Source organism: Brassica rapa, chromosome A01, assembly GCF_000309985.2.
Source record: "Brassica rapa cultivar Chiifu-401-42 chromosome A01, CAAS_Brap_v3.01, whole genome shotgun sequence".
Classification (NCBI taxonomy): Eukaryota; Viridiplantae; Streptophyta; class Magnoliopsida; order Brassicales; family Brassicaceae; genus Brassica; species Brassica rapa.
In genome coordinates, this window is record NC_024795.2 from 22,718,294 (window position 1) to 22,731,670 (window position 13,377).

At 35.5% G+C, this 13,377-nt stretch overlaps 4 protein-coding genes across 4 annotated transcripts in view; 2 read left to right on the forward strand and 2 right to left on the reverse strand.

Annotated features, from left to right (window-relative positions):
* The window catches only part of LOC103835927 (vascular-related unknown protein 3), a 208,304-nt gene extending 200,313 nt beyond the window's left edge, over nucleotides 1–7,991 (reverse strand). The window contains exon 1 of the mRNA XM_033279221.1: nucleotides 7,811–7,991. The gene's annotated coding sequence lies outside the window, so the exon portion shown is untranslated. The remainder of the gene's footprint in view (nucleotides 1–7,810) is intronic.
* LOC103836698 (cytochrome P450 705A22) lies at nucleotides 121–7,694 on the reverse strand. The gene is made up of 2 exons (XM_009112995.3): nucleotides 989–7,694; nucleotides 121–915 (listed from the first exon to the last, which is right to left on the reverse strand). The coding sequence occupies exons 1-2, from the start codon at nucleotides 1,904–1,906 to the stop codon at nucleotides 292–294; spliced, it is 1,542 nt and encodes a 513-aa protein (XP_009111243.1). The 5' UTR covers nucleotides 1,907–7,694; the 3' UTR covers nucleotides 121–291.
* LOC103836709 (ubiquitin-conjugating enzyme E2 19) lies at nucleotides 7,917–9,581 on the forward strand. Its single transcript, XM_009113006.3, has 6 exons — nucleotides 7,917–8,169; nucleotides 8,533–8,560; nucleotides 8,674–8,901; nucleotides 9,020–9,083; nucleotides 9,176–9,235; nucleotides 9,339–9,581. The coding sequence occupies exons 1-6, from the start codon at nucleotides 8,051–8,053 to the stop codon at nucleotides 9,383–9,385; spliced, it is 546 nt and encodes a 181-aa protein (XP_009111254.1). The 5' UTR covers nucleotides 7,917–8,050; the 3' UTR covers nucleotides 9,386–9,581.
* A 101-nt stretch (nucleotides 9,582–9,682) lies between these two features.
* On the forward strand, nucleotides 9,683–13,353 carry LOC103836720 (T-complex protein 1 subunit alpha). The gene is made up of 17 exons (XM_009113015.3): nucleotides 9,683–9,909; nucleotides 9,990–10,054; nucleotides 10,133–10,222; nucleotides 10,315–10,401; nucleotides 10,476–10,535; nucleotides 10,624–10,674; nucleotides 10,757–10,852; nucleotides 11,063–11,128; nucleotides 11,213–11,430; nucleotides 11,615–11,711; nucleotides 11,801–11,887; nucleotides 11,977–12,111; nucleotides 12,254–12,358; nucleotides 12,451–12,579; nucleotides 12,657–12,760; nucleotides 12,856–12,946; nucleotides 13,033–13,353. The coding sequence occupies exons 1-17, from the start codon at nucleotides 9,837–9,839 to the stop codon at nucleotides 13,114–13,116; spliced, it is 1,638 nt and encodes a 545-aa protein (XP_009111263.1). The 5' UTR covers nucleotides 9,683–9,836; the 3' UTR covers nucleotides 13,117–13,353.
* The last annotated feature ends 24 nt before the right edge of the window (nucleotides 13,354–13,377 follow it).

Below are 13,377 nucleotides of genomic sequence, written 5' to 3' on the forward strand. Positions count from 1 at the left end.
GATAAATATATTTAAATGAATATTTATTTATGGTTCTTCTCTTTTCTTTTGATTTCTTTGAATTTATCTCGCGGAGTTTCTCAACACCTATACCGGAGAATGATGATGCCTTACTTTTTCTTGCCATATCAATTTTGTTTATCTCATTATTAGACTTCCAAATACAACAGGCGTAAAGACAAATGTTATGGTCTTATGGAATGTCTTGGAAGAAAATCAACTGATACATATGATAGCAAACTTTTATATGTTCTTGACGTACTGGAGTCTCATGAGCTGAGAACCTAGAGATTACAGATTACAAGTAAAAGAAAAAGCTTGTGGCCTAGCAACCGGAACACACTTAAGCGGATGCACCATGCTTAGGTTCATTCCTTCAAAAGACTCTTCCATATTGACCTTACCTCCTTCTATTTTCCATTCAAAGCATTGCACCATCACTCCTACCGCGGTTCCTACAAATATTTGAGATAGATTTCCTCCAGGACATCCTCTCCTTCCGCTGCCAAAAGGAAGGTACTTAAATGCTAGCTCTTTCTCGTCTTCTTTAGGACTTAGAAACCTCTCAGGCTTAAACTCGTCAGGATCTTCCCAAGAATCAGGATCCCTCATCACAGCATAAGCATTTATAACAAGTGTTGTCTTCTCTGGTATGTAGTACCCTTTGATCTCACATCTTTCTTGGAACGTCCTTACCAGGAGAGGGCCAGGCGGGTGTAGTCTTAACCCTTCCTTAACCACCGCTTGCAAGTAAGGAAGGTTTGGTAAATCAGTTTCTTGAATCAACCTTGAACTCCCTACAGCGGAATCAATTTCCTCTCTCAGCCTCTCAAGAACGTTAGGATTATCAAGGATCTCAGCCATTGTCCATTGAGTTGTTTGCACAGAGGTATCAGTTGCTCCAACAAAAAGCTCCTGAAATGAGAAGATTTAGAATTATTATATATATGGATCCTCAAATGAAATCGATATAATGAATAAAATTTACCACGAAAAACGCTTTGATTTGATTCATAGTGATCTTATACTCTGCCTCTTCGTCTCCATAAGCTGCCAACAACACGTCCATCATATCCTTGTCTTGTTGCTTCTCGTCTAGTTTCTCTGTGTGCTCCACAATAATCCTCTCTAGCAGCTCATCAAGTCTGTCGGAAACACTCATTATCTCCTTCTTGAACAACGGGATTCGAAGTTTCTTGAGCGGTCTCCGCAGCAAAGCTGCTAGGAACATCTTCTTCGTCAAGGCATATGATTCTCCCACCAAGCCCCTAACCTTCTCCGCCTCACCGTTCTCCTCTGAAAAACTCCTTCCCATGCTCATTCTGCACAATGTGTTGTTTATGAGCTTCATCGCTTCTTTACTGATCTCAACGCCCTCATTCTTCCTTGCCTTCTCGAGAAGACTTCTGTAAAACCGCTGAATCTCTTCAGCACGGATACCTAGTGACCTCTCGAGTGATTGTGGTCTGAGCAACTTGGTGGCGATGAGCTTCTTCATGAACTTCCAGTAATCTCCATAGGGAGCATTGATGATGCCATAAGATCCAAACACGAGGGACTCATCGATGGCAGCAAGAGCGCGAGTGGAGACGTTCACGTCGTGGGACTTGAAGATCTCGTAGGCCACAGAGGCAGAGGAGACGAGAATGATGGGGGCATTGAAGATCCGGATGAGGAGGAGTGGTCCATACTTGGAGGAGAGTTTCTGAAGAGACTTGTGGGTTGTAGTAGAGAGGAGAAGGTGAAGATGGCCGATGATAGGAAGAGACGGAGGGCTCGGAGGCAGATCATGTCCTGGTGAGTTCTTTGGTTTCCTGAAGAAGAGAGAGTAGCAGAGTAGTGAGAGGAAGCAGAGGAGGGTCAGGATGAAGCAGTTCTGGAAGTCAATGAAGACCATAGCTGCCATTGTTTCCCAAACGTTAAAGAGGTAGATGAGACATAATCAAGAATCATTGAATAATATAGGGTCCCAATAATGGACAGCTAGCACTTTGTTTTAAAAATAAATATGAGTCAGATTAGAAGTTGACACTCGTGATCAAATCGATGATATCTATATGAGTTTTTTACTCTCTGAGACACTTTACCACTTTGGAATTTCATTCCAAGACACTTTCAACATGTGACATACTTCTAAGCAAGTGAAAGTCATATATGCCTTCTTCCCATAAAAAAACATGAACAAACCAAACCATCATATTGGTTCTATCGATACTGGTTTAATTTCTGTACCAAACCCATTTTTATCAATTCCCTACCCTAATTTCAAATCTAAAATTCACAGCTTCTCACGAAGTTCCTCTTGCGGTGATTTTCAAAAACCCTAGATCCCCTTTCACAAATCGTTCTTCACACCCGCTCTTTCGCTGAATTTGGGTTCACCTTTAGAACACGCCGCATAACGCAGACTTCCGAATCACACCGCCGCTGTCATCATTTTGTTCTTCGAGTTCAAGACATGCAAGGTTTGTCTTGTTGTGGTCAGATTGGCTTTAGTATCGAGTTTCAAAATGCATCTGGGACATGAGATTATGCAGAGCTTTCCACGGTGGGTAAGCGTTTCGATATGGCCAGATTTGGCAAAAAAAACGGGTTTTTAAAATGTTTTTCAGATTTAGTGCTTAAAATCAAATGTAACCGAATAGATCTATCAATTTAACTCAAAAACAATATGAAAAACGTGATATTTTGATGTATTGTGACAATATTTTATGGTCATCCATGAAAGTATTGCAGGCGAAGTAAACACAATTTCGAAGAAGAAGATAACTATATTTACGATTTTGCCATTATTGTAGAAACAAAAAAACAGCAAAAATAACAAATCAACAAATCATTTGAACATTGGGCATGTACAGGTCTTCAAATATGCTGTTCAACTCCACAAACATGTCCTCCAGAGTCCTCCCGTTCATGCCTTTGTCAAAGGCATCAATGTACACACATCCCTTGTCCACAACTCTTCTATCCCCAATTCTCCCTGTCCACACCTCCCTTGTCCACACACTTATACGAACCAACTTAAACTTCCACATACTCACCATCCATAACTCATTCTTTCAAATTGCACCGTCCACAACACATTCTTTTAAATTGCACCGTCCACAACACATTGTCCATGATATCGTGTCCACTTAATCTATACTATTAAAGCAGAATACTTCTTATGAATATACCCCTGAATTTTCCTATTAATTACAAAACATTCCATTTCTTTTTTCAATTGTTTTTTTCAATTGTTTTAAATGTTTTTTTAAAAATGAAAAGCCCAACAAATTTGCTACTTACATTTTCGTTTTTAAGCCCATTAAGTCGTTTTAAATCCCATTTACTGAGAGATTTACGAAATCAAATCAAATAAAAAGAAAATCCCCCAACTTGAGTAACATGCAGAAAAATATTTTAACTGTTTGACATGGTAACTGAATTTTCCAAAACTAATCTTAAAATATAGAAAGATTTGATTTTAAAGAAAAGATCCTCCAACTTTCTCCCTAAGTTTTTCCTAAAACCTAACACCTCACTTTGAATCCGATCAATATTAAATAGGCAGCACCGGTTTCCTATTATTAAATATTTTTGTTATTATAATTTAAAATTTATGCATTAATTAAAAATATGTAGAATGAAAAATGTAATGTCTATTACATTTTTCATATAATATTTATTTAATAAGTTAAAATTATAAATAAATAACCTTACCAAATATATCATCACAATATGATTAAATTTATTGATTAGGAGTTTACCATTTTAAAACCTTTTAACAAATTAATTATTACACAAACAAACATTTTTATTTTAATAATAATTAAAAAATAAAGAAGACAATATTACAAAAATTGACTATAAACAAATAAAAAAATCTATTAAAATATAGATTAGACAAATATTTATTAATTTAAATGAAATTTTAAAAAGAATCGATCCCGCGTTTTGAAAGCGCGGGTCAAAATCTAGTCTATACTATTAAAACAGAATCATTCTTATGATTATGCCTCTGACTTTTTTAAAAAATTACAAAACATACCATTACTTTTTTTTAAAATACCATTAATGATTTACATAAATTTGAAGCCCATTCGATAGGCCCAAATTAAACAATTGTTAACCCATTAAGCCCATTCTGTTTAAAATATATTTAGTGAAAATCATTAAAAATATTGTTTTATTTTTTATACAGGTATTATACATTTAAGAGATAAACAAATATATTAATTCATTATGCCAATTTGTGTAAAATATCTATACTTAAAATTATAAAAAGCCTGTTTTATTTTTAAGTTGAGATTAACATTTAAGAACTAAACAAATTAATATATGTGATATATTTAAGAATTAAACAAACAACGGATTTGAAGTCCAATATGTGTAAACACAATTTTACTAATAACAAATAAATTACAATTTATAAAAATAAAACCATATTAGATAATAAACTATTCAAATACATACTTCCACTAATTAGAATTACAATTTATAAAAATAAAACCATATTAGATAATAGACTATTGAAACACATCCTCACCTAATCAGAAATAATATTAAATTGAAAAATGACATTTTAATAAGTAAAATACCCGCCATTTGAAATGGCGGGTCAGTATCTAGTTTAGTTTTAAATTAAAAAAAAACTAATATATGAATGAGTTCAAATTACACCGTCCACAACACATTGTCCACAATACCGTGTCCACATAATTCAATTTTAAATTTTACAAAAATTAAAATATCAAAATAAATATATACATATGGATCTCAAACATAGAAGAAAAAAAATTATAATTTACTATATATATTATATATCAAATTTAGTTAGAGATAATAAAAAATAAAATCTGTTGAGGAAACTAAAAACCTTAGACAAAGATACAAAACTGATGTCGTATGCTCAGTTCCTGCATACCCACATTTAATTTCAGCCTTCGGATTGTTAGCATCCATGCGCCATCCAACGGTAAACAATAAATCATTTCTATTAATAAACATAAAACATTAATGCATTATAGGAAACAAGGACCAAACCAAACCGGTTTCCTATTTTGGAATACCGAACTGCCGAAGCTCTCAATAAGGACACTGTTGTCCAACCACGTACTACAAGATAAGGAAAAGTGTCTCAAATATTGAATGTGCCTCTGAGTATAAGACAAACTCAGAATGTGGCCCATGGTGTAACAAACTCTATCTATATTAGATATTCAGAGTATATGATTCCTCGACAGTAGCGGCCTTGGATACAAGCGAAGGAAGCATATGCTTCTGGCCCTTGGATAAGCTATATACTATTTCGGCCCTTTTATTGTTGAATTCTTCAGTAGCGTAGTTGGTATAATGACGAAAAAGCTCTCTTTCTGGTGCACGGTTCGAAGACTATAGGCCAGGCCACGTTCCTTCTGTTTATTTTTATCCTTTTAAAATTATTCAATAACAGGCCCAATATAAAGTGTGCTGCTTCCACTCCAAAATATTTCCAGGCCGGGCCTGTTCCTCGAGATCAGCATTTGTCTGTAATCCTCTCTAATTCTTTACTTGAAAAATCAAGTCCTTGAGAGATATCAGCTTCTTAGATTATTAACCACACGTAAAAAACTATTATAAATCATTAAGTAGTTCAGCTGTACGCCTGTACCCAATTTATAAACCAAAACAAGCTCATCTGCATATTTTAAACATGCTAAGTTTATATTTCCATGCATGAAGTCAGAAATACTCATTTAGTAACAAATCAAACCACGAAACATAAGAAAAATAATAGTAATGAGGGAACTTCTATATTTACTATTATAACTAGTTTAAGATCCGTGCCATCCACGGAATAAAATTTTTATTTACAAATTATTTTTACGTATTATTATTTGTTTAATTTTTTACATATTATGAAACAAATTAATAAATATATACTGAATAATTGAAAAACTACAAATGTTACATATATAATTAAATTGACACAAATACATAAGTTAAAGAAATCACTTTGTTTATTTACAATTATTTTGTGGTAAACAAATTTAAACAATTATTTTCTCTATTTTCTATTGTATATAACTAAATTTAAATAATATTAACATAGAAATATAGTATATTTTTAATATGGCTATCATTTGTATTTTTTTAACAAAACTTTTAAACCATTAATAACAAAACATTTAGTGTGAGACTTTTAATATTTTTAATAATTTATAATCTTTCTTGAAAATTAACATATTAATTTCTCAATACTTAATCAGTGCAAATTTTAAAATTAAAATATTTATGTATTTTTATATGTTATATAGTTTAATATATATTAATTTGAATATCTATTAAATACTATTTTACTCATATGATTTTATGATCTTTTGTATCGTATTATAATAAAAAACTAAAACCATTGATCACAAAATTTTCAATGTGAGATTTTTAATAGTTTTCGTAATTTATAGTCATGTTTAATAGTTTAAAATAAAACATATGCGAAAAATATGGATTTTGTATATGGTTAATATAATTGTTTAAATTATTCTAATAATATAACATTAAATAAAAATAATAGAGGATATGTAAATTGTTATAAAATATTTATTATTAAAACTATTAGTTTTCAAATATATATTTTATTTACTTTTGGTAACTCCTTAGCTTTTATTTAAGGAAAGAAAAAAATATTAATTGTGATTGTAAATTAATTTTAGGTTAGTTTAATGAGAACTACATAATACATGTTTAGTAAACTAAACATATTTCTCTAGCGACTTTACAAAACATTCTAATGATGATATTGTCATAGTTAACCAAACCATTCTACACTCCAGAGATGAAAATGTTAGAGAAAGGAAACAAGAGATACTTTTTTCTGTGCTAAATAGACAGATTCCATCGAAAGAGTGGCGCCCAAATGGATGAGAGATGTTATAATGTTTAGCACATGTACAGTCATGTCTTCTTTGAAAGAATCATCGAGTCATTAAGCTCTAGTAGTCGGAATGTACATCTCTCTGTCCCGTCATCTCTGATGGCTGCTTAATTTGACAGTAGGTCAAAATGTTAGGAAGTTATCATGTATCTCAGTATCTGTATAAATGTGTGTCAATCTTACGCTTTGACATTAGGCATAAAGATCTTATTGTGTGCCCTTTTAAATGTATCAAAATCTTGACTTTTCCTTTGATCTCGACATTTTCTATCCTCTTGTTGCTCCATTAGTCTTTGATCTATTATGCATTCTGTCATTTCTCTGATTCAACACTTGAATATCCAGTATATATAGGGATCATCAAGGATTATCAATTAAAAAGGTTCACATCACAATTCTTTTTTAACAAGTAACCACATAATACAAATAACTTTTTAATGATGCTGTAACATCACGACTCTCCCGCATGCAGGCTCCTACACCCGCTCATTCAGTCTGTGTGTCTTATCATCCCGGTGACAGTCAGTGCATTATTTTTTTGGAAGTTCGAAATTACTTATTTACTGATCATGTACTCACTATGTGACATACCCCGTGTTTTGGGCAAATCAATAAGTTACCTACCTTGCACTACTATATTTTTTTTTTGGTAAAATGTTAAATTATATTTTAAACATGCTTAACTTTAAAATTGTTATTTATTGTGTGACTGAAAAGTTTTAAATACACTTTGGTAACATAAATAATTAAATGAATTCTTTTAAACATTTCAACATACACTACCATATACCAAGAACCAAAACAGGAGGGATGTTACTTTACTTACGTATACATTGAAAAAGAAGAAAACAAAGAGTTTCTTCTTTCATGTCTTTTGTAAACAAATGTGATCATTGGAGAAAAGTAAGCCGTTACATAAGAAGGTTAAATTCATTTCAAATGCAAAGAACCGCTTTCTTCTAAACGACGTCGTTTGAGTTTTTTTCCATATTGGGTTCGCAGCGACGTCGTTTCATCCGTGGCACACGTTTTATAACCCAGACCACGTCTCTTTCCGGAAGAAGAGAAGAAGCACGCTCCTTCTCTCTTTCCCCCTTTGATCAATTCTCCTCGATCGAAAGCATTTCAATCTCATAAACCTCCGATTCTCGAGGGATGGCGGCGGTAAATGGATACCAAGGAAATACTCCGGCGGAGACAACCCCGGCAGCCACCGGATCGAAACAACCTGCTCCTCCGGCTAAAACCGTCGATAGCCAATCCGTTCTCAAAAGGTTCTTTCTCTTCTACCCTTTTCTCCGATCTGGGGATAACAAAAGGAAGTTCTTTTAGTCTTCTTTAGCCTCTTTGATTTGAATATCATACCTTCCATTTGATTTTTCTATAGCTAGATTAGATTAGCATTTGGATCCACTTCCATATGCTTCTTGATTGTGTTTAAAGAGACGATGGATCCAGAAATTGATTGTGAATCTTATTGTTTTCTCTCTCTGTGTCTAGTCTACCAACTGTTTGTTAGAATTCCTCTGAGACAAACCATGCATTGAACTGTTGCTCAAAGGCCGAAGCTTCGTTTCATGTTTTTCTTTGTTAAGCAAATTCATGATTATTTCCATTGTTCCCTCTTTAACACGCAGGCTGCAATCTGAACTTATGGGCTTAATGGTACGCTATCTCTCGTTCCCTTTTCTTTAATGTAGAGGTTCAAAACTGAGCCTATTGATGATACGAAGTTAAATGCTTATACAATGGATCTTTTGGTTTGATGTTTACATCAGATGGGAGGTGATCCGGGGGTATCTGCTTTCCCAGAGGAAGACAACATATTCTGCTGGAAAGGAACAATCACAGGAAGCAATGATACTGTCTTCCAAGGAACAGAGTACAGACTCTCACTCGCTTTCTCCAACGATTATCCTTTCAAACCTCCCAAAGTTAAGTTCGAGACTTGCTGCTTCCATCCCAATGTGGATCTCTATGGCAATATTTGCTTGGACATTCTTCAGGTACAAGACAACTCATTTGGCTTCTTGTTTACTGTTAATCCCATGGAGTTTTAAAGCTACAATTTGTCAGAGAAGCACTAGTACTTTAACAAATATCTGTTTTCACATTCTTTTGTAGGATAAATGGTCATCGGCCTACGATGTGAGGACGATATTACTCTCCATTCAAAGCCTTCTCGGAGGTAACACCTCCTATGGCCAACCATCTTGTTTCCTGTGAACCTCTCTGTTTGTTTGATCCAATATCTGATTTTTGTGTGTTTTGGTTGATCAGAACCGAACATCAGCTCGCCATTGAACAATCAAGCAGCTCAGCTTTGGAGCAATCAAGAAGGTAATTAATTTGCAATATAATAGTAATCATCAGATTACACAATGTTTATTCTTGAATTAAGTAAAATAAAGGGTCTGTCATGTTTGGTTTGGCTGCTGTACAGAGTATAGGAAGATGGTTGAGAAGCTCTACAAACCTTTGAACCCATGATTTTTTTCAGAAGAAAGAGACACACTGCTTTCAATGGATCATGTTTCTTTTAATTTGTAATCTCAATTCGAGCCAGTATTAGCAATCAAAAACCCTTGTTTACAGTTACAATCTCGCTCCAATCGAAACCTATATCTTCCATGTAAAGCAGATCATAACTCTTTGTTCAAACGTAGGACATGGGATTTGACTTGTATTTAAATCTTCAAAGCCCATTAGCTGTGTGTTAAAGAAAATGGGCCTCAGGGTATGACGACTTGCAGCCCAAATCATAAAACGACGCCGGATACCCGCTCGCACATAACCTTGAGAGAGTAAATAAAAACCCGCCGGTGTCTGTCTCATCACCACCGTTCATTTACCGTCGGTAAGTGTTTGTTTGAGAAGGCGAACAAACTCTCACAAGCTCAGATCTCTGATTTATAGTTCTCCCCTCGATAAACCTCCGGAGATGTCAATCTCGGCTCAAAATCCGGATATTTCCGGGGAAAGGCAATCCGGCCAAGATGTTCGTACTCAGAACGGTACTCTTCGCTTTTTGTTCTCATCGGAAACTTAATGTTCGATCTCTAGACTCTTTTTAATTTGACGTTTTTAACTGCAGTGATGGCTTGTCAAGCTGTTTCAAACATTGTTAAAACCTCTCTTGGTCCCGTCGGACTCGACAAGGTGTGTTACTCTTATTCGATTTGATTTATTGGTTTCTAGGTTTTGTAATAAATCTTGTTTTTTTTTTTTTTACTTTAGATGTTGGTGGATGATATTGGTGATGTGACCATTACAAATGACGGTGCTACTATTCTTAGGATGTTGGAGGTCGAACACCCTGCTGCTAAGGTGATTAGTTGATTACTTATCATCATCAATGTATGTTTTTATGCGTGCTACAGTGAATTATTAGTTACCTTGGTCTTGGTTTGTCGTGACAGGTTCTCGTCGAGTTAGCTGAACTCCAGGATAGAGAAGTTGGTGATGGGACTACATCTGTTGTTATTGTTGCTGCTGAGTTGCTTAAGGTGATTTTGATTGTTTTCATTTTTCAAGAGTTGTGAATATTTTGTCACATGTGTCTCGGTGCATTTATTTGCAGAGGGCTAATGATTTGGTGAGGAACAAAATACATCCCACGTCTATTATCAGTGGATACCGGGTAGGCTAAGACTTTTTTTTTTTACGTAGTGACCTGCGTTACAGTTAAGTGTTTTCAATGTGTTCATAAACTGTGTTTCTGTTGACAGCTAGCTATGAGAGAGGCTTGCAAATACATTGAAGAGAAGTTGGTTACTAAGGTTAGTCCTGTTTGTGGTGGATAATTTCTCTGTAGTTCCTGTCTCTGCCCCTTCAATGTACTACTTCTATTGTGTTGTGTAGGTTGAAAAGCTTGGGAAAGTTCCATTGATAAACTGTGCTAAAACCAGCATGTCTTCCAAACTGATATCTGGTGACAGCGACTTCTTTGCCAATTTGGTATTGCTCCTTACTTGGCAATTACATGGAACTAAAGTGCTTGCTTTTGTTAAATAAACCATGAATGCTATAAATTTTTGTTATTACTGTAATTCCTATATCTCTACTTAAGCCCTTTTCTAGCTTTTCATAATAAGGTCTGGGATCCATTGATATTGCAATAATACTCTGATCATTCATATATCTGACCTCTAATAATCACATTTTCAGGTTGTCGATGCCGTTCTGTCAGTAAAAATGACAAATCAGCGGGGGGAGATTAAATACCCTATCAAGGTCTGTATATGCTCCTCTCTCGAAGTTGTAAATATAGCATCTGGATGATATATTTACACACTTCTGCTTTTTATTACATTGCAGGGGATTAATATTCTGAAAGCTCATGGACAAAGTGCCAGAGACAGCTACTTGTTGAATGGGTATGCACTCAACACTGGACGTGCTGCCCAGGGGATGCCACTACGAGTGTCTCCGGCGAAGATTGCTTGCCTCGACTTCAATCTTCAGAAGACAAAGATGCAGCTTGGTGTCCAGGTTGTTGTTAACGATCCACGAGAATTGGAAAAAATCCGTCAAAGGTAATTTTCACTGAATCTACTTACATTCAGAGTACTTACCTTTTTGTTCTACAAATGCAATCGGTTTGCTCTCTTGATCCTTACGGGTTTTACGGGATAGAGAAAGCCTAAGCCTATTGGCTCTCTTGGACGCTTGTACTGCTTATGTTACTTTCTAATTTGTTACTTTATATTTGTGTCACAGAGAAGCTGACATGACAAAAGAGCGGATAGAGAAACTTCTTAAAGCTGGGGCCAATGTTATTCTGACCACGAAGGGTATTGACGACATGGCACTTAAAGTAAGATCGAAGAACAATAAGTTTCTCTCTACCCTGACGCTTTACTCAGTTTTGAACTTGGAATCTAATTTCGTTTGCTTTTATTTCAGTACTTTGTAGAGGCAGGAGCTATTGCTGTTAGGCGTGTCCGCAAAGAAGACATGCGCCATGTTGCTAAGGCAACAGGAGCAACCCTCGTACTTCCTCAGCTGTGCTTTTTCAATGTTGCAAGCATTAGAACCGGAGTTAAAAAATTGTACCTAATATTCTTGGTCTTTGTTTTTAGGTCACCACTTTTGCTGACATGGAGGGCGAAGAAACATTTGATCCGGCACACCTTGGAACTGCAGAGGAAGTTGTGGAAGAGAGAATCGCAGATGATGATGTTGTATTGATAAAGGGAACCAAAACGAGCAGTGCGGTATGCCATTTACTCTCTCCTTGAGTTCATGCTTAATTGTTAACACTATTATTATATCATACAAGATCAGTCATATATTATTATTTTTCCAAGAATTTATTTATAGCTTTTGTCATGACGTCAAAAGCTTTTTGTATGTTAGGTCTCCTTGATCTTGAGAGGTGCAAATGACTACATGCTTGATGAGATGGAGAGAGCACTACACGATGCTTTATGTATTGTCAAGAGAACACTCGAGTCCAACACGGTAATACCCTTTTGCTGCCTGTTAGAGACGCTCCCTGTAATGATTTGTCACATTTCTTGTTTTACGCAACACTCTTTCTTCTTGTCGAACAGGTGGTTGCGGGTGGAGGTGCAGTTGAGTCAGCGTTGTCTGTGTATCTGGAGCACCTTGCTACAACCTTGGGATCTCGCGAACAATTGGCAATTGCTGAATTTGCTGATGCGCTGTTGATTATCCCAAAGGTGCGACCTACAGAATCCTTTTTCATCAAATACATAGAAACCTGTATTTTCCTGGTCTTATTATCCTTTTGAAACAGGTGCTTGCAGTAAACGCTGCTAAGGACGCAACCGAGTTGGTAGCTAAACTAAGAGCTTACCACCACACCGCACAAACCAAGGCTGATAAGAAGCACTATTCAAGGTAATTAAAGCAATAATGCTGTGCTATCTTTACCACTTTGAAAGTGTTATTTTTCTAATTGGCTTTATAATATTGGGATAAAAACGCAAATGCAGCATGGGACTTGACCTTGTTAACGGAACCATCCGTAACAATTTGGAAGCTGGAGTGATTGAACCAGCGATGAGCAAAGTTAAAATTATCCAGGTGAATCATTTAACCTTAGTTCCTCACATGAAATAGATTTTATTAAGATGTCTTGAATTTTAAAGGGGCATTGTTTTTTGTGCCAGTTTGCAACAGAGGCAGCCATCACAATTCTAAGAATCGACGACATGATCAAACTGGTGAAGGAAGATGGCCAAGGCGATGAGTAACCAAACATCAAGCATTTCTTTGTATGTCTTATCTGTAGTGTGTGTTTTTGTCAGCATTTTTCAGCACCCACCAGCTATTTTAGCTTCTTTTTGAGCTCTAGCAACTTAAACAGCAGTTTCTGGTTTTGCCTGTAACGTGTCCTGAACAAGAAATCACTTTGTTGTTCTGCCTTCGCCCTTTGGGTCAAGTTTTTATCGGTTCAGCCGTAATTTACATAGTCATATGGGCAGAAGAAACCAAGAACCAAAACATCCTACAAA